Source organism: Melospiza georgiana, chromosome 5 (assembly GCF_028018845.1).
Source record: "Melospiza georgiana isolate bMelGeo1 chromosome 5, bMelGeo1.pri, whole genome shotgun sequence".
NCBI classification, from domain to species: Eukaryota; Metazoa; Chordata; class Aves; order Passeriformes; family Passerellidae; genus Melospiza; species Melospiza georgiana.
The window spans coordinates 20,014,963-20,036,193 of NC_080434.1; the positions used below are offsets into that span (position 1 = coordinate 20,014,963).

General features: G+C 40.2%; 1 protein-coding gene across 2 annotated transcripts; it reads right to left on the reverse strand.

Annotated features, from left to right (window-relative positions):
* Positions 1 to 19: 19 nt before the first annotated feature.
* INTS10 (integrator complex subunit 10) lies at positions 20 to 19,796 on the reverse strand. 2 transcript variants are annotated; one of them, XM_058024626.1, is made up of 18 exons: positions 19,652 to 19,796; positions 18,730 to 18,797; positions 17,941 to 18,044; positions 16,785 to 16,924; positions 16,210 to 16,291; positions 15,762 to 15,902; positions 15,213 to 15,384; positions 14,594 to 14,763; positions 12,070 to 12,203; positions 11,152 to 11,305; positions 10,447 to 10,529; positions 9,563 to 9,715; positions 8,329 to 8,437; positions 7,922 to 8,001; positions 7,306 to 7,468; positions 6,172 to 6,265; positions 2,253 to 2,330; positions 20 to 375 (listed from the first exon to the last, which is right to left on the reverse strand). In XM_058024626.1, exons 1-18 carry the CDS (start codon positions 19,778 to 19,780, stop codon positions 219 to 221), a joined length of 2,211 nt encoding a protein of 736 aa, XP_057880609.1. In that variant the 5' UTR covers positions 19,781 to 19,796; the 3' UTR covers positions 20 to 218. The 2 variants fall into 2 exon arrangements, with proteins under 2 accessions (XP_057880609.1, XP_057880610.1); XM_058024627.1 differs by lacking the exon at positions 2,253 to 2,330.
* Positions 19,797 to 21,231: the final 1,435 nt, after the last annotated feature.

Here is a 21,231-nt window from a genome sequence, read left to right on the forward strand (position 1 = left end):
AAAACCAAAACAAATAGGATATTACAAAGACTTCTTAAACAATGTTTTATTTATAAAGTTTGATCTACTCACGTAAGAAATCAAGCAGTGCAGAACCTGTAACTTACAGGGAACTTCTTGACCCTCTGAACAAGAGATTTTCCACTGCTATGCTGCTTGTTCATACAAAGAGCCTTCCCCTCTCTCCATAAAAGACACTTCATCAGGTTCCAGTCCGTTCAAGCAAGAGTCTGCAGCAGCAGTATTTTCTCATTAATGCAGAACCTGTGCAAGACCACCATGAGATTTTCCCCACAGCGCGAGACCTGGCGCTCCATGGCCAGGCGGAAATCCTCCTTCACTCCTTTCGTTATACCCCGGGTAACTGTGTGGTGCCTTAAGCCGTGGAGGAAAGAGAGACAGACAACATCAAATCATGGTTATCTAGTGAACTACAGGCTTTTAAAAGGTACTGTGTGTCACCTACTATATATTTATGGTCCATAGCTGAGTTTATTTAATGAGAGTCAAAGAGCCTGAGCTATGCTATTTTTTTAAAATCATGTTTAGTAGGTTACAAGTCTTTCAACAGAAGCTGCAAAAAAATCTATGTTCTCACTGCTTTGACTATGACTGCTGAAGGGGGAAATAATGCCAATCTTCTGGATAACAGGAAAATCTATTCTCTTAACCCAGCAAGTACAGAGTTCTCCTTGCTTGGGGAAAGGAATTTTTTTCCCCCTCTACCTTTGCTGCCTAGGCCACTTCTTCCCTGTAATCACCTCTATAAATGGTTGGGGTTGAAAGAAGAGTGAAAAGATGAACTTGCTTTCTCTGGAGCACAGGTGCCACCATAAAGAGCAGAGGGTATCTTCTATCAATATCAAAGTGCAGGAAGGAGCTTTATAACCCTGTGGGCACTGATAATGCTGTGGCTAGTGAAGGGCACAGTGAGCACTTCACAAAACCCAAATCATGCCAGGCTGCATCCGTAGAAGCCAGCTCTTATGAAGATACTAGACACCAGGCAAGGGGTTACATTTATTCTGAGCACAAGTTCAGGACTTATTTTCAAACAGAACAAAGGTCCAGCTCCTGAGCAAGCTAAAGCAGTGCTGGCTGGGGAAACTTATGGGATATTGCTCTGTTAAAGGCCATTTTTATGAACAGTTCTTTGTCCTCATGCTGGCCTCAACACCTAAATCTTGTCCTTAAAACAATGTTCTGCAGCACCAAAGCACTTTACTTGCACTGGTCCAGAATTGGGTAAGTAAGATCAAGACTTTGTAACATCTACCTGCAAGCCCTGCTTGGGAAGGGGAGAAAAAGACATGCCCTGAAATGAGAACCTTAACACTACTAAAGGAACCAACATAAATTAATTTAGAGAGAAAAGCATAATGCTAATGCTGAGATGAGTCCTGAATCATGGGTAAGAAGGGAATAGCTGGTCCGAACCCAGCAAGCCCACTGAAAGACAGAAAGAAAATAAAAAATAAAGGGTGAGGGCATCTGTGCCCATCCAGAGATGCTGGGAACAAGGAAGGGAAACATCTCAGAATTACCCTCACCAACAATACCACAAAACTTTCGTGTAAGTCTGGCATTTGAGAAGAGACTTCTCTGCCAAAACAGTAGAGACCTTTGCAACACATGGAAAAGGCAAAGCCTACTGGGCCATTCCTTGTGAGCTATGCTAAGTGAAGCAAACCTAAACTGAAGACATTACAATATATTCAGAGGCTATGGGATAAGTCCTGTTTTCAGTCTTTATTGTCTTCAACATTGCTGGCAGCTGGGTGCTATGGTCAGTTACAGCCTAAAGGAGAATATGCAACCTACAGCTACTGAGCAAGCCGGCAGCACTTTGGAGGATGAGTTACATTACAGCTGGAAAACACAAAACAGAATTCAGAACAACCTACATGAAGAAAAGTTGCCTCAAATGGATCCAGGAACCAGTATCTTGAAAATAAAGGGTTATGCTCTTGCTAATATATGATGGAACGTCAGTAAAACTTTTGAGGATTTCTACATTATTGTTTAAATTCAATAGCGATTACTAAATTGAAAGGACACGGATACTGGCAACTTATGGGAAAAAGAAAAATAAATGTTATTATAGAACAACATGGTTTGCCAGGCAATGTAGGCACAAATGAAGAAATAAAAAGAAAAGATAAATATTGAGTAACAAATTGCTGAAAATCATGGGCAGTAAAACATGTTGACAAAACACAGCACACTATGAGCAGGGTTTTTCCACTTGGTACCTGTCAGCAGTCTGTATGCTGGGCTGTAGCACAGGTATGAATTCCTGCTGCAGTAACCCCATGGGAGGGCTAGAGGTCCTTTAAAAAACAGCAAATAGCAGCATTCAAACACCCACACACCAACTCCCCCTCTGGTGCAAAACAACTCTCCAAAAAAGGAGTAACAGAAAACTAGGGTGAGCTCACACAGCAGTATGACCACCGAGCAGCCAAAGGGGTGCAGGACTCTAACAGCATCAAACATGCAAATATCTCCAGACTTCATTGCAAGGCTGTTCTACAGCTGTGGTCTAAATATATACACATGTTTTTGGACAGTTACACCAGGAGAAAGGACAGCAGCAGGTGCAAAACCAATACACAGTGGTACTACGATGAACTGTCACAGCTCTTCCAAGGAAGCATGTCAGTCAGAAAAGATTTAATCAGAGGAGCACTGCAGATACCACAGCTTCCCTTCAGTACTGGCAAGAGCATGTCAGCAAACTGGGAGAGCCCAGAGCTTGGGGCCAAGGGATTGGCTGCTGAGCCCAAGCCGGGCGCATGCACAGCGGGTATCGGCCAGGTTGAGTACATGGCGGTATTTGTTAAAGGTTGCCCAAGTATCTTTTCTTTAGCCCACAGATGGACTGTTCCACCTTTACAAATTCTAACTGCATAGAAAAACAGTTCTTAGAGCATGGTACAATGCCAGAGCACAAATGCTCGCTCAGAGCAACCTCCTATTTATGACCAGGGCTACAGGAACTAACCACCAAAAGCTGTCTCAGCTGAAAGACTGACTGTCTTCTCCAGGAAATTAAACTTCTATCTCTGTGTGCTATCTAGAACAAGATAATAACAGGTTCAGTCTAGAGTAATACTCCACTTAAGGAGAAGAAAAAAGAGAACTTTGGTATATAGGAGAGAGGTTTAGCTTCTTAATCTAAGTCTCTTATGTCACCTAAATCTTAAGAAGTAGAGAGTGCACCATTCACCCCCAGAGATGCTATGAAGGGAGCAGAGAAGCAAAACTCACACTTAGATTCCTGTAATTCTGAGTTAGGTGCCTACCTTCAGATTTCATAGGTGGGCATTTGGGTTAGCATCTCTGGTTTATTGATAGATACAGAGCTTATAGAAGTCAAATAAAGATGAGACATTTAACACTCTAATACAGCTACAATAACCTGAAATAAAATAGCCACAAAAATTATTCCATCAAATGAGATAATTTTTCAAGAATTCTTGGCATGAGTAAGTTCAGTATTTGCAAAAATGGATATGGGAAACAGAGAATACAAAGGACCAGCAAGATGTTATTGGTCCCAGAGTGGCAGATGTTTGCAAAAAGAATTTTGTGCAATAGTGTCTTCACTACTGTTTGCAAGATCTGCAGTCAGAACTAAGCATACCCATGTGCACAGAGTAAAAATTACACTTTCAAGATACTTTGTTTCACTTCAAAGCAACTTCCTCAGTCCCCAAGGAGAGATGTGATGGGAATATAAGTAAAAGGAAAGACATAGCTTTCCAATCAAGTTTATGCCATTAGGTGGGCTATGATTAGATTAATTAGAGAAAGATTTATCAAAAACAGGAGCAAGATATTAAGCAGCAATTTCCTGCATATTGCTCTTTTCCTCTTTAGCCTCACCAGCTAACTGCCCCTACTGACATGAATATCAGATAAACTGTGAAACTTGGCTTTTCTAGATGGGAGTTCAAAAGCCCTTAATGGTGCTGGATTCAAAGCTCATAAAACAAATCTTGTTAACACCACAAAGAGAATGAGCTGGCTGTATCACCAGTTAAAACCCAAACCATGGACCTTCTCATTCCCACAGTGGATGCAAGCAAAGGGAAATATTTTGCAGAACCTAATTATAAGTCTGCAGACTACCAAGATCTTACTTCATCTTTTGTAAAAGCACACTATAGTTTGCTGTACTGACTTCAGAAAAATGAATATAATTTCCTATGAAGTATAAAGTACTTAGAAAAAGGTACTGGAAGAAGAATGAGGAATTCACCTGTAAATGCCCTGTCAGTCATCAAAAAGTAGTCCTTATAAAAGACATAAAATATCTGCAATACATTTCCCATCCATTAAGATGCAGGATTACTACATTTATGCTGAGAAAAGATCAGACAAAGGAACAACTGCTTTATCTTTGGCCTGTTGTGTTGAACTCAGAGCCTTTCTGAGCATGAATGAACAGCATCTGAGCTGTCCCTGCTAATTCATGGGAGGATGGTGCAGCAGCTCATCCAACCAGAACTGGTGATAGTTTTGAAAGATATAAGCAGTCTGCAGATACTGAGCCTACCAACCATTGTCCCAGGAAACAGGGCTACAGTGGCACACTTTAGCAAAACCCCAGCTGGGGGAGGCTGTGAGCTAACCGGGTCAACACTGGTGGGTGACATCAGCCCTGGGCCTCACAGCCAGTCCAGCTAAAAAACACCTGCAGTACCAGGGGAGGAAACATCATCTCTGACCAGTGACTTATGGCCTCAGCTATCCCTTCCATGGGCTCTCTGGTGAAATGCTTCCAGCCCTACACAGCCACATGAAACACTGTACACAGCTTCTCCAGCTGGACAGGATACTTGACTGTTCTGGCTCAGTGAGCACAAAGAAATGGACTTCTGTTCTACAGGCCTTTCCATCACTGAGGAAACATCACAGATCAAGAGGAGGTCAAAGAGAGATTCTGTCCTGCTAGAAACACTTCTCCCCACCTCCTTCCTGACCGAGGGGGTCAGAACAGACAGTAACTGTGGCCACGCCAATCAAACGGAGCCAAGAGAAACAGCGCTGACCCACTGCAATGAAACGGAGACAGCAGGTAAAAGTTACCAGATGGAGTCCTCAGTGCTAAGTCCTCTTGCTGGCACAGCTTATCACTTAACACCCTATGTGGTGCAGCATGCCCTGAAGCTTGTTTTCATACAGCTGGTTACAAGCACTAAGATATGGCAAGGGGAAGAGTTTGAAAACCTAGAGCTTAAAAAAAGAAAATTCTCCATCACATAATTAAACATTTGAATTTCTACTTTTCCTTTAATTATACCTAGTATCTCACTTTTGTGTTGGTTACCTAGATCTCTGGAAAATCTATTTACTAGTTAAAATTTGGATCCCATTGTCTGATGTTAGGCTCCCATTTTGAAAACTTCCGCCTATTTCTGGTTAGTGAATAGCCAGAATACAATTCCCTAAGTGGAATTTCAACAAACTTTAAGCAGTCCCCCTTTTAGGAAGCAAAATACTACAAGTTCTCATAAACAACCAGAATACTCCAAAACATTATGCCACTAAAACCCTGCAGCAGATAGTTATGAGTCAAGACTGAACAAGTAAAAACACCTAGGAAGTTAATCCAAATGATTAATTTATTTCAGCACCTTGTAATAAGCTAAGCAGAATAAGATGACCGGCTAATTCTAACAGAAAGATTACTGGAGTGTAGCTGGAATGTAATTTATTTTATATTTTTAGCGAAATTTTTCATCATTCAGTTGTCTTTCATGAATTTTGTTTACAAAAATAAGCAAAATAGTGCTTCTCGCTCAGCATTACTCTTCAGAAAAATTAGTAACAACACCTTGCACTCATGCCTAATTATTTGATGAATTCCTGCAAAGTGCAAGTGTCTACTTGAAAGAGCACAACCATAATCACTCTAAAGCAAGTGCCACACTCAGAAATAAAGTCCTGTAAAAGCAGGAATTGAAGCTGAAGAACGCCCTCCCAAAAGAATACATAGATCAGCAGGAGTCAGAAAAAGAAAATCACGGCCTTGTTTGAACTCATTAAATTTAAGCTCAAAGACATGACAAACTATCCAGAAGATAACATGAAAGCAAAGACAACCAGAACATACTCCCTTTTTTTTTTTGCCAAAGAAAACAGTAAATGCTTTTTTATCCTTACTTGATCAACATTGCTTGATTTGGCAGCAGTTCCAGATGAATTTTCCCTCCTTCCTGTGTTCTTAAATAAGCAAATTCCTCCAACATATCAATATCTGAAGAAAATGTTAAAGATTTGAGTAGGGAAACGATGATTGAGAACATTCTTTCTCATGCCTCCCATCTGAAGCCACACTGCTGAGAGTCAAACTAAAAGGCTACTGAAGTACCTCATTATTAAAAGTGATAAAGAAGATCACAGCATGTATTCCTAATCCTCCACAAACTGATGAGAAATGGCTTTTCAAAGTGAAGAACACATCCGTTAGTTTCTTTTCTTTCTTTGTTTCTTCGTATGTAGTCAGAGGTAAAGAAGGCTGATCTCAAAATTCCCTGGGTTTCACTTCCTTTTCCTGCACTCCAGGTTATGAAAGCAGTGTAAACTGACGCTGCATCTGAAGCAAGGGCCAACACAGTGGCACATGATCACCCTTTTTAGTTTTCTACTTTGATCCTTTATTTAGCTGCTTGTTTTGTGTGGGTTTTTTTCCCTTTCCTTTAACACAACAGCTTATTCAGTTGTCACAGATAGGAGTTAGACCCCACTGCTTCCTGAGGCTCATGGCTAGTTGTCTGTTTAGGTTAAACATGAAACTGTCAATTTGTGTGTACGATGATCAAAATTTATGTCAGACAGCTGAATAGATAAATCAGACATGCTCTGCATGATCTTTGACATAGCTCATTATCTTACTCAATCCAAACATGTTACCCACAGAAAGCATTTCACAAACAAGAGCCAAAATCATGCAGCTCTGCAGCACAGGTACCACTTTGTCTTTTTTGTTAACAGCTTTGTACATAATGCCCTGTATTTCTTAATGAAGAGATTGCTGTCACTTGCATGAGCAGCCTGAGCTCCTGCTGTTTTCCTGAGTGGAAATGCCATGGCAGTGTACTTAAGGGTACTCTCAAGTGCCAAGGCACAGGAGGCATATTTGCAGTCCATTGTGAACTGAGCCTACTACAAGAGGTTTTCTTGGAATGAAAATAAATACAGAATATGTTTCAGAGAAAGAGCTGCTGTGGAAACGAACAGCTTTTTCAACACTACAGCACAGGATGTGAAAGACATTCTTGGTTAGAGAAAGGATACTTGTGACATAGTTGAAAAAATTCTCATACTGGAAGTTTCCTTGCTGGCAGATTTTGTTGATGGCTTTCAGGAACAAGTTCTCACCCCTTGGCCACTCATGCTGAAGCAGAACAACTACATGGCCCAGGGCCATATCATCTCTGCTGTCTGTGAAAGCTCTGAGCTACAGGGGAAAAAATTATATTCAGACAATCAGGAAATACACGTTGCTTTCAAATGCATATAGGATTTATCTCACCTAGATCTGTGCAAATACAGAAGTTCTTTAAAAGTATATATTAAGGCAGAATAAAATACACTTCTGAAGTAGGTTGGAAATTTCCAGCCAAAATACCAAATCCTCTCCCACTGATTATAAGAGAAGTCTGAACAAAGACAAAAATTCTGAGATCTCTTCTATCTTCTCTGCTCAAAACTAAAACAAATAGAGAAAAAAAAGAGAAAACAAACCCTCCTCCTTCAAAACTTCACTCCCCTCTCTGAAGGAAGACTCTCCCCATACCCACTTAGGTAAGAAGGATTGAGGCACAGCCCTGGGATATGGCCATGTAGTTTCAGGATACATAAACTAGCCCTTAAGGACAAGAAAGCTCCAATTAGCTTGGAGCTATCTTACCTTGAAACAAGCTAACAACAGATGAAGGCAGTAAGGCATGATAGCTCTACTGGTACAGGGCCAAAGCTTCAAATCAGACCCTGCAACAGAACAGTTCTTTAGGGGTCTCACAACAGGTAGGTTGAAAGAAATTGAAATGGAGCAAAACAAATCCAAAATTACCACATCTCAGGTACGGAGGAAAGCTTTAAATGTAAATTATGACTGATTCAAAATGTGAAGTGAAACATTTAAATTTTTCTTCTTCACTTCTCTTTTCCTGTGGTAGGACTTTGCCACCAATATACTTTAAAAGGTACAAGCAAGAAAACCTCAATACAAAACCAAGAGGAAATCAAAAACTTCCTCCCGTTTCATAATACAAAAATTCAGCTAACACTGAGTTTAGGGTAATAGCAACTCCATACCTTTCCTGAATTTTGACTTGACTTTGGGTTGCTCCTCTTGTACTTTACCTCCTTCTTGAATTGGAAGTAAAATACAGCACATGAGGTCAAGCACTTTTTCGCACGTTTGCTGTAAAAGAAGGGACATGATAATGCTAAATTTAAATCATCTTCTTAAATATTCCAATATGTTAATAATGATAAAAAATTTCAGACACCACAAAAGGACAAATCAATCACAAAATTCTTTGCCAGAACTTGAGTTGACTTAATACACAGTACAGTCTGGCAAAGCAAAAAGACTTGGCTGTCACTAAACAACTTCTGAGAGCCTACATACATCAATTTAATTGTGAAAAAATTGTATTGGCATTCTTGATTTCAAGAGGATAAGATCAATAAAACTGCAATCAAAATTATTTTGTTTTGAAGGATTAAGTTTTTAAATTAATTATTAAAATAGTTTTGTAAAATTTATTTTGTTCATGGTAAAAATAGAAAGGAAAATGGCAATCTGACAGCATGATGGAAATTCAATGAATTTTTAATGCTATTTCCTGGCAAGGAGTCTGTGGGAATATATGATCACATTTCCAGTGAAAAAGTATTAAAAGGGAAGGGACAAAAGCACTTGTCCAGCAGTACCAGGATGAGGTAGATCCTTAGAGACAGAGCCTTTATTGTCAGTGCTGACTCTGACTGACCTCAGACCATCACACACTGCTGCAATATTAAAAATTGCAAACAAAACATCTATTGCAAAAGTAGAGCAAGTTCAGAGGTCAGGCCAGACAATAATGTTCTGGTGTCTCTCATATCATCAGCTAATAACTAACTCTCTTTTAAGATTATCACAGAAGTTCCTTTACTTTTTCTTTTCCCTGCCACATGAAGCCTGTATATAAAAGAATTCCCCTTCAGTTTAAGGAACTAATTCAGTAAAATCAAGGAATTCAAATTAAGGATACATTTACAGACAACTCAAACACATGTAGCCACCAAAAATCATAATTAACCCCCCAAATCTTCACTATCAAAAAGACTATACACATATATATGAAGAGTTCCTAATGGACAGTCAGTTAATGTGGCACAAAGTATAATTCTCCCAGTAAAGCATGGATTTTTCAGTAGACCCTGGCTTATGTTTGATATGCTGCTGAAAGCAGGCTCCCAGGAAAATTCTAAGGGAAAAGAGAAATGGGAAGCCCAGGGCCAGCTGCTGAAGGCCCAGGGTGTGGAATGCTGTACGTACCCGATATTCTCCAAGGGCAAAGTGGCACGATGCTAACTGGATTAGTGCTCGCTGATTTTCTAAAGATCCTTGTCCTGTAATTTGCTGGGGAGAATGAGAGCCCTGAAGAGCTGCCAAGTGATGTAGGCTGCTAATTGCTTTTTTGTACTGCCCCTTTGAAAAAGAATATTAAAAAAAAAACAAACTGTTAGGGTCTTTTCTACACAATAAGTAGAGAGATAGAGAAAAAGTTCTCTTACAGAAAGCTTTCAAAATGGTGTGTGTCCAAGTAAGAAGCCTTCAAAATTTTAATCTAAACTAATAATCTCCAGTGATGAGTTGTGTACAAGACTGTGTGTGAGTTAATCATTTACAAGGCAGTCAGAAGACAAACAAAATTCTTTTTGAAAAATTTACAAAAATTTACAGTTTACAAAATCATATTTGTAACTGAATCAAATAATTATATTCTTGAATTAATCATCACTTTATTTAGACTAATAAAGTTTGAAATAGCTCTTGTTCAGGCACAAGTAGAGGCAAAAATAAAAGACTCACAAAGGAAAAATAAAAAACAAGCTTTCTTCTGTAGATGGAATTGGAATGAGCACAGTCAGCCTAATTTTTGTGGAGAACATAGATGTTTTTCCACATGCCAAAATTAGCTGGACTCAAACAACAGCTATGGGGACAGAAACATCCAAAGCAGCGTATCAAGCTTGTGGTGCAAACAGTGTAGCTCTATCCCCAGAAGAGTCTTACTTTAAGGCATAAAAGACACTATAAGCAGTCAAACTGGCTAATCAGAATTACTATTTACAAGAAAGAAGTAAATTGCTATTTACTAGAAGGAAGAGCAACACAAGGATGGTGTTTTTCCTAGTTTATAGCATTTTTTTTTTTACCTGGTAGATGATCATGTCTGTAAGAAAGATTCTTAACCAAAGCCAGGTTTCAGTCTTCCATGACAAACAAATTCTGGTGAACTCTGTGTTACATGATTAGAGAAGAAAAAACCAAAGAGAATATGAAACATTTCACAGCTTATATATATATATATATATATATATATAAACTGAATTTAAGAATTTAAAAAATGGCACCAAAACAGTAAGAGGATGAAATCCTTCACATATAGGATACCCTCTTCCTATACACTCATTTTTTGATTATGCTTCTCTTCACCATGTCCAAGAAACCTAAAAGCAGCTAGGTGGTACTGTTTGCCTGCTTTTTAGGAGAGAATTTTTTTTCAAGATTATCACACCAGTTATTACCAGAAAGGGAGACATAGTAGAAACACAAGTTCTTAATCATGAACTAAAGCAGCACATCCTCACTGAGCACTATCAGCCCTACTACTGACCAACTGCTCCAAGAGAAATAAGGGTGAATAAGCAAAGATGCATCAAGAATGAAATGCAATACAGCAACAAAATATTCAGAAATGCAACAACTGATAAAGCTTCTTACTGGAACTTCTATCAGAAGTACTCAGGACACAAAGCAATTTCGATTTTAAGGATTCATAATGGCAGGAATTCCATTTTAACAATAAAAAAGTGATTTCTACACAGAAAGTCTATGCAATTCTAAATGCAATACCTTACCTTTGTCAAGGGATTCCATCGAATAAAGCAGCTCCCAGCTCTCTCTTGCCAGTTTGAAACTCTCTAATACCTCAATAGAATTTGCAAGATCAGCCTTATTTACTGTAATATGGCGACTTCTTGCCTTCCCAGAAGGATCCTCATCATCTGAGCTCTGCTTAGAAGTCAGTATAAAACACAGAGATTAACTTCTTAATTTATACTTTCTTCAGGAGTTCCACTGAACACAAGAAAACAGTTATGTAGAGGTGCCACAGTCCTAGTTTAAGTGGCTTTAAGTGATTTTTCACTTAGCTTGCTTTAAGGTTAGATCCATCTGGTTTGCTACCAAGAACTCAGTGGCACAGTGTGATGAGCAGTATCCCAAACAAATTTATTCTGTTTACCACCACTGAGCTTCATCCAGATTATCTGTTGAAGTACATACACACTTCACACTTTACGACTCCATTTAAGACTACCGTGGCATAATGCAAAGGAAATCCTTGTACTCTCTTTATAGCAGAGAAATTCTATAAATAGTCATTTTCTACCATTAAACCAATAGATATATTGACAGTTCCAATCATGAAAAGTCAATTACTTTGTTAGTTTACCTGTAGAATACCTGACTGCTATAGCTACTACCTGAATTACCTGACTGCTATAGCTGCTTTTTTAAGTGCCTCTGCTGAACTCCTTTTAAGTTAAGGCATTCACAGCAGAACATGTGTCTAGAGCAATTGGTGCAAAAATGGCTTCATTCTTGCTGGCTTTAGGAAAAAAATGTTTGAAAATTGTGGTCATAAACAGCTAATTCAGGGTAGCTCTAAAAATATGGTTTTTACATCGTTTTTACATCTATGTCAAAACCATCGTTGTTTAAATTCAAGTAGCAATGCCATTCTTGTTATGAATTTAAAAGTCTACAAAAGTTACCATTGTTTTTTCTCTTCCTTCAGCAAGTTTCCTTTTTTTGTGTATGTGTTTGTTACGATCAATATCTGTATCTCCGTAGATGTTGGGTACATCCTCAAGAAGCACCAGAGGAGTTTGGCTGGGAGCATTTGGACCTGGATTTAAAGATAAATTAATTCACAATTGTCCTAAACTGATCTGAAAGGTCTTATGCCTAGAGCAAGCTGGGGTTTCTTCCTTCACAAGTAATGACTATAATGCTACAGAAAACAATCTTAAATTAAGTCACTTAAATTACTTAAACTATTCTGGTAAAGCAGTGGTTTCCTCAATGCAGCCATACAGTCAGAGTGCATTTAGCAGACATCACCAGGGTCTGATCGAGAGCTTCAGAGTATTTCTGAATCCCTTTCTTCTGGAGCAGGCATAAAATATACTCAGGCAGCAGGTGCTCTCTGTTCAAGCATTATTTGCTTTAAATAAGTAAAATTATTCAACAGATGAACTCTGAAGCACAAACGGCTCTAAAGTTAACAGCCACAAATATGGCAAAGCACAACAATATTCTCAAAATATTTCTCATGAGAAAGCAAACCAATATGCTGACAGGCACCCAGCTCACAAAGAAGTTTATGCATTTTATGACAAGATTTCCCCAGTAGGATCACTCAGTGTCAGTTTTGTCCCCACCAATTTTAGTAAACAGAATTAAACCTTTAGTTGACTGCCAGAGCTCATCTTCACTCCCAAAAAATAGAAAATACTCATTTTGAAACACAGAAAACAATTTCTACTTTCACTGTTGTCACATTCAGCAGGATCTGGTACCTATTATTTCACACTCCAGTGCTTAAGTTTCACTAGACATAAAATAGGAACAACACTTCTTAATCTCAACCAACATGGATATGTGATCACTAGTGAGACAGTTTTCCTTCCAAAATCATTTTCTCCTGTACAATCAAGCTGCATATAGATGTGCAAAGCTCAGTCAAAGAGAAATGTAAAGGGAAGAGCAATCCTTTAATCAGTTTTCTCTTTCTGAAATCTCTGTAAGACACTAGTGCAAACAAGTACTTTCAGTTTGTGCATTTCTTCTATTTGCAGAAAGATATGAGGCTAAGGTTTCACTTGTAACCACAAAGAGTTAATTTGAGAGTTTAGTAGATGATTCATTTCATCTCTTGACATTAAAAAAAACCCTTCTATTAAGCTTTTCACATCTACTCAAAAGTGATGTGTACTGAGTTCACTACAACAGAAGCTCCTGTTAGAAGAAACAGCCAATTTGCTCTACCTAACAAATACAGGTCAATAAATTCCACCATTGAAACTGCACCTACAGCACACTGCAATCACCTCTCCTGTACCATCATGTATTCCACTATGTCAGAATGTCACGTGTGAAAACTGAAAATAGAGAAGATTCATATACGATTCTCATTAATGCAAAGTATACCATAACTGGGATGCTGGAAGAGTTTCACCATTAGAACCTCAAGAGCTGCCTAGTTTTAACACCAGAGAAGAAAAATATTGGGTTTTTCTTTGACTCATACTGACTTAAATTATTGCCAGCTAAGTGCTTTGCTTTCCAAATCAGTATTCTCCTCCCAGTACTAGAAGTACACCGCAGTCTTTATTGCAAAACCTCCAGTCCTAAAACAAAAGAAAATCCACTGTCACACTTGACTGGGGCCGCAGACCTTCTCTTACAGTACTGAAAGTTACACAGGCATACAAAGAGCAGCACTGTGTTTTTCTGTCTGAGCTCCAGAATCAAAGTTTACAGAGTTTTTAATTGTTTTCTAGCAGAGAGTGTTATAAACAAATCCCAAAAGCATCAACCCAAAAAGCTTTCCTCAGCTTCTGGGCCACCCTTGAAAAGTCCAATTAATGCCAAAAAAAGCAATCCAAGGTGCTCCAAGTAATGTAGCATGTCTCAAATGCAGATGTGAGTGGGTAGGAAAATGCACAGGTAACTAATTAGGAGAAATGTGCAAAACACACCTCAAAGATTAGGCTTAAGCTATATAAAGAAAGACAAGTTGTAAGCTTGTGAATGTCAGGAAATCTTTTCCTATTCAATTTTGTTTGCTTAATTACAAATTTGTGTGTTTCCAGTGCAAAAATATCTTCACTTATTTTGACTGAAAGAAAGCAGGAAAATGTCAGCTTCAAAGAAACAAAATCAGAGGAGAAATGAAACAAACACAATGCTCATGGAAGAGTAGGAATCAACCCTAGGGATGTTTCCCATAACATTTGGTCTGTCTTTTCTCCTTGCTAGACAATCAACTGCTGCTGGCTAAGGTTGAAACCACAATGCTAAGCTAGACTGATCTTTGGTCTGATCCACTACACATTTGTTGTGAACTACTGTTGGCAAGCTTAATGGTTTGGGAGAATTATGACAAGTCATAGCAAATGTAAATGTTGTTTTGTGAGATGAAAGTTTCAAAAGACTAATGAGAAAGTATCTTTAAGACATTAGCAATGAACCCACGAAGGGATTGTTACAGAAGTTGAAACATTAGAAACTAACCTTGAAAGAGTGATGGCTGGATGTTGCTGACATACTGAAAAGCATTTTTAAAGAAGACCAACATCGTGGAATACACTACTTGATTCTTGTATTTAATGTGGGCTTCACTATCAAAGTTACTGATGTATCTGCAGAGATCTTTCATTCGATGCAGAATGTCACCATAACTCCTGAGAGAGAGAACAAGAATTCAGGATGTTACACAGACTCTGCAACTAAAGAAAAGAATGCATAGTGAGTATGAAAATCTCAATGTTTCTGCTGAGGATATCTCCCAGCATCAAATCAGTGGAGGCTGGGAATACATGCTAGTGAAATTTCACAAAACATTTACCATGCTTCTCTTTACTGTGGCACATAGGGAAGGTTACCCACAGCACTATAGTGCTTATGCATGACTTTTAACATCATCAAAAGTTGATTTTAGAGACTAATTTGAAAGTGCTTTCTAGAGCCCCATTTTTGCTTTCCATTGTACAGTCTTGAAAGAAAAGGTGCTATGAACTTACCAAAAATGTTTTTGTTTAAAACTGTTCTTCAATGAGAATTGTTCTTATTAAGAATCAAAAAGCCAAATTCTCCATGAGGGGAAATACCCAGCAAAGTAGAGCTTTCTTACCTTCTTCCCTTATCCATTTGCCACTCACACCTCATTCCCACCACAGACAGTATTTTAAACAGCCTCTCCCAAGGATCTGTAATCTGGGATGATTTCTCTGTGAGACCATCTATTACATATTTCTGAGAGCTGCGCTTGCTTGGAGACATAATATCAGAGGAATCTTGTGAACCTAGGAAAACCAGCACATTCTTCCCTTCATAAAGAAATCAAACAAACTGATGCATTTTCAAGAAGAAAACATGTAAAAATTATGTTTAAGAGGGAGCAGCAGGCATTTCTGCCTTTGTACAAGAGAGCTGATTGGCCAGATAAGGGCATTTCGTCCCACCTCTCATATGCTGAAGAATCATGAGCATCATGACTAAGTAGCTGAAGCACCATCTTGGTATTTTGGAATCAAAGAACTAAGAAACACTAAATACTACTATTAGTGGTATCTTTGTCTGTGGGATACATTAACATAAAAACAATGCATGTTTTATTTATGGACATCAGTGATACTAAGACACATTCTAAGAAAGCTTGACTTTGTGAAAATATTCTTACCTTGATATTGACTTTCTGTCTGCGCAGATCTAGTTACATAATTAATATAAAATTCTGCTGCTTTATTCAGATATTTATATAACAAGCTGGCAGGAAGTCGTACATCAGGGTTGTTAATTATCAGAGGAAGAACATCACAAACTAAAATAGAAAACAAACAAAAAATCCTTTAGGTTTGTGAGGGGTTTTGTTCTATTTCTCCTACGTAAGGTTTCTCAATCAGCAATGGGAGCCTTCATCTTTGGTTGACCAGACACCAGAAAGAACCTCACATGAATGGCTCCAGGACCAACTTGTACCATATGGCCAGCCTGGATTAACATGGCCTGAGCCTCTTCTGACTAAAGCAGTTTTCTAATCATAGCATCATTAAAGAAGTTTAATGACCACAGAACATTGCCACACTACAAAGTAGCACTGTAAAACAAGAACATTAATATTTTCTTACCAAATAATTTTCTAAAACAATTCACTGGAGATTCTTGGTCTTCAATACTTTCAGCATCTAATAATGTTTCTCCAAGGCCTACCTGTGTGAGCAGAGGTGACAATCAAACACTGGACCAGTGGTTTCAGAAACTTTTTGAACTGCAATTCAGTGGGGTTGAACAGTAATTCAGTAACAATTCTATGGCAACAGTATGTGCCAGACTCCCAATATACAGTTAAACTATCCACACTTAATAGCAGATAAAAAACAATGTCAGAAGATAACAAAACCAGACCAAGAGAAAAACTGTGCATGAAACTGTTTCACTAATGACACACAAAGACAAATGAAAGCAAGATATGACTGTTATTCTTTCATTTACAATACAAACTATTGTTTTATTCGCTTCCATTTGTATCCTGCCCAATCCCTTCCTGGTGGTAAGCTCAAGATACAGCAGTCTGAACTATATGTTACAATTAAACATAAATAAAAAGACCCACCCTCTCATTAAGGAAAACACATTTCAGCAGAACCTCAAAAAACCGAGTGCCAATATCCTTAATAATTACTGTGAGTTCCTCTTCTCTTACCCCATGTTGCACCACGGTCTCTGGGAAACGCCGCAGAAGGAGAAGGAGCATTTCTGCCCTTTCTAATGTGTTAAAGCACTGCTCTGTTGCCTTCAGGAGCATTTCACACTGCACCCGACCAGGAAGGGTCTCAAATAATCCTTAAAAAAAAAAAAAAAAAAGAGGAAACATTTAACTTGTCGTGTCTGAATTGTAAATATGACAATATATGACAAATAGTTGTAAATATGACAAAGCATAAAAGTCAATCACCCTGCTTTGCTGAACAAAAAGGGATTTCCTTATGCTTTTTCTGCTTTTAACACACGTATCTGAAAAAAAAATCTGTTTCTTTCAGAGAAGACCAAATAAATATTCATCTGTAATAGTGTTTATTTGGGTGCAAGGACCTTGAATTGACAAGTAAGACTACTAGTAAGTGGAATACTCTAAATCCCAATACTTCAGTATTGGACATTTCAAGATGCTTTCTCAAAACTGTTTATTTCTTTTTTTACTTACATTCTACTTCTACAATTAATAATTTCATTACTAAAATGTAGGGTTTTTTCAATTTAAACATCCAGTGAGGCACTAAAAAGAAACTCACATATTCTCCCATGTGTTTTATGCATTTGCTTTCAAAAATAAATAGATCCCATGAAAAATCAAATGTTTTCATAACTGGAATATTCTTAGAGCTTCTGAAGCACGTATTCAAACAGCAGATTACAGTTTCTCAGGTGTACATCCTGCTTTCAAAATTGCCTGTGGTTGCCAGCAGTGAATGCCAAGCCCTTCTGGACACCATTCATTTTTATATCCCTCACTACATCAACAAGAATTCACTCAATTTTTACAACCATACACTGCTTTCTGCAATCTCTGATTTAAGTCCCATTCCACTTATTTCCCATTCAACTGCTCTTCTCCGTGCTTCTTGTTCTGGCAGAGTAGGCCTACCTATATCAGAGACAAAGCAATGGAAATCAGCTTGTCATGTTCCCTTGTTTTCCCAAGCCTAACACACCAAATGAAGTCTGCTATGAATGAATTGAGGGGAAAAAAACAAACCCTGCAGTCCACTGGCAAAGTTAGAAAAACTGAATTTTACTTGTCAAACTAGATAAATAATCAGAGGGCTCATCTTTAGATTACTTCAGGGTAGAATCTTTACCTCTTAAAAACTGTGTCTGCTTGTCCTGGGAGTCATTCCTTAATGCTGATGTAATAACACTGATCTCCCTCCACACAGCAGGTTGGTCTGGAAAATTGACAAACCTGTAACAAAGTTAAGGAATGTACAGTGATCTCAAAATCTGTCTCAAAGACAAAGCCTTCCCATAAAAGTATGTGTTTGGGCAAAACAGAAGATAAAACCTTTCATTGTTTATTTTTAATTAATTAGACCTTTTGTGCTTAACTTACCCACACAGATTTTCAAAAACTCTTAAGTTTATATTTTTGGAAATCCTGACATTTATCTGTCCACAGAATGGCAGTGCAGCTGGTGAAGGGTCTGGAGCACAAGTTCTGTGAGGAGTGGCTGAGGGAGCTGGGGTTGTTTAGCCGGGAAAAAAGGACTCTCAAGAGTGTCCTTATCACTCTCTACAAGCCCCTGGCAGAAGGCTGTAGCCAGGTGGGGTCAGTCTCTTCTCCCAGGCAAGCAGTGACAGGACAAGAGGACATGGTCTTAAGATGCCAGGGAAAGTTTAGGTTGGATATTAGGAGGAATTTCTTCACAGAAAGGGTAATTACAATTGGAGTGGGCTGCCCAGGGAGGTGGTGGAGTCACCCTCCCAAGGGGTTTAAGGAAAGATTGGATGTGGCACCTGGTGCCACAGTCTAGTTGACAAGGTGGTGCTTAGTCATAGTCTAGACTCAATAATCTCAGAGGTCTTTTCCAAACTGATTCCATGAATGGAGCACCTGGGATAAAAGCAGAGTTCCAGCTCTGATTACTTACATGTCGTAGAGCAGCCTGCCTGCAGACGCTGTCCTCTCAGCATTCCTCTCAATAGTGTACATCTCATACTGCAGCATGCAAGAACACAACATCAGCTTTCCCAAATATATTTATCAATCACATCAGTCCCTCCACTCTAAAAAACTGCCCTCGATTTACCACAGCAGTATGCATAACAGAAAATAAAAGGACTGCAACATTTGCAGAAATTAGAAGGTGCGTTAGACAATTTAATCACACATTAATTTAGGCATAAAATTCTTCTTGAAAATATACTTAATATCATTAACACAACCTTCTAGTATCTAAAGGAGGCCAACAGAGAAGTCAGAGAAGGACTCTTCATCAGGAAGTGCTAGGACAAGTAGTAATGGGTACAAACCGAAAGAGGGGAACTTTATATAATATATAATGACGGAATTCTCCAGTGTGAGAGCGGTGAGACACAGGAACAGGCTGCCGGGAGAAGCCATGCGTGCCCCATATCTGGAAGTGTTCAAGCCCAGGCTGGATGGAGCCTGGAGTAACCTAGTCCAGTGGGAGGTGGCGCTGCCCATGGAACTGGGGTTGGACCAGATGATCTTTAAACCAACCCTTAACATTCCATGGCGAAAACCCGGCTTAATTTTTACACAAACTGAAAACTTGCAATTCAGAGAGTCCTTTCACCAGGGTTTGAACCCAGCCAAATGCAATGCAAAGCCCCCAAGATTCCACAGAAGCCATAATGAGGAGAGATACTTTAACTAAGTACAGTAGTAGCAGTAGTAGTAAAGGGTTTTCTTTTGTTTTTTAACCGCGAAGTCACAGCGGCACCCAGCAACCCCGCCCCCTCGCTCCCACTGGCTGAGCTGCCTGTCAATCAAGCAGGGCCGAAACGCGGCCCCCGGTACCGAGCGTGTGCGACATCGGCGGCGCTCACTTGGATGTTGAAGTCGGCGGGGTAGAGGCTCCGTGCCGTGATGAGCCAGGCCTTGGCCGCCCACAGGTCCCCCGGCACCAGCTCCCGGGCCCGCTTCACCAGGAACTCACAGTCCCCCTGCGCCGACATCTTGCACCCGGCGCGGCCTGGCTCCGCCCCGGCCGCCGGGCGGCGCGCATGCGCTACGGCGCTCCCCGAGCTGCGCTCGCTCGCGCTTCCGCCCCAGCCTGGCGCAGCGCGCCGCCCGCAGCGCCCTCGGTGGCCGGCGTGTCGGAGCGGGGCCGCGATTGCCGGTCTGCTCTCGGTGGCCGGCGTGTCGGAGCGGGGCCGCGGTTGCCGGTCTGCTCTCGGTGGCCGGAGTGTCGGAGCGGGGCCGCGATTGCCGGTCTGCTCTCGGTGGCCGGCGTGTCGGAGCGGGGCCGCGGTTGCCGGTCTGCTCTCGGTGGCCGGCGTGTCGGAGCGGGCCCGCGATTGCCGGCCTGCTCTCGCTGGCCGGAGTGTCGGAGCGCGCCCGCGATTGCCGGTCCGCTGGGCCCGAGCGAGCCAAAGCGCTGATGTGGGCGGCAGCGAGCGCTGCTCTCCTAAGGCTGGTGTTGCTGCTGGTCAAAGCCCGCTCGGGAAGTCCAAGGCACTGCTGTCTGGGCTAGTGTTCTCTGAAGTTCTTACAGTCCACTACTAAAGTCACCACAGGCAAATGCGAAGGAAAAGCAGGACCTTTCACCACAGATGTGCATCCACCTTTCATCAGCTTGGAACAGAGTCTTGCTTCTTACAATTAGATTTTAATGTTAGGAGGCTTGATTACAAGCGTAACCCCTTATGTTACTTAGTAAGAATATTCAGTTTCTTTCCTTGTCACTTTCTTTGCTCCTTTCAAGTAGGCTCTTCTTTCTGATATTGCGACAGACCTTACAGACTTTGCACTTGGGGACTTCCACTGATTAAATCCATAAATTACACATCTCAGAGCTAGTGCGATAATCCTTTCAGCAAATAGTTTTAAGAGACTTATAACCTCTCTTGCAGGTAAAAGGCAAGATCCTTGCTTTCCTGCTGGGGTGACTGCGGTCATTCACACAGAGACTGTGGCCATTTGTCACCACAGAGAGGTGACAAAGGCACAGCAGAAAGTCAGTCCCTCCTAAAACAGGTGCCTCCTCTTCTGTTCTGTGCTGTGGGATGGCACAGGTTCTCTCTTCTCCTCTTCTGTTCTGTGCTGTGGGATGGCACAGGTTCCTAAAAATGGCTTCACAGCCCTGCAATCCCCTGCAACTGCAGCAATGTTCATCATTGGCCAGTGTGTAGGTCTACCCAGAGCTCTTCAACACGTGCCTGTGCAGATGTACACAGCCAAATTTGACTGAATAGTAGTAGTAGTAGTAATAATAATAATAATAATAATAATAATAATAATAATAATAGTTTTGCATTGTGGGACTGAATATGGTAATAAAGTTGTGTATTCTGTCTCTTTGGAAACTGCCCAGCAAGAGCTGATGGGCTAGTTGGGGTTCCTCCTATGCTGCTTGTGAGGCCAGAATCAGGGTGCTGCAGGAGTGAAATGGGTGGGCAGGGGATTA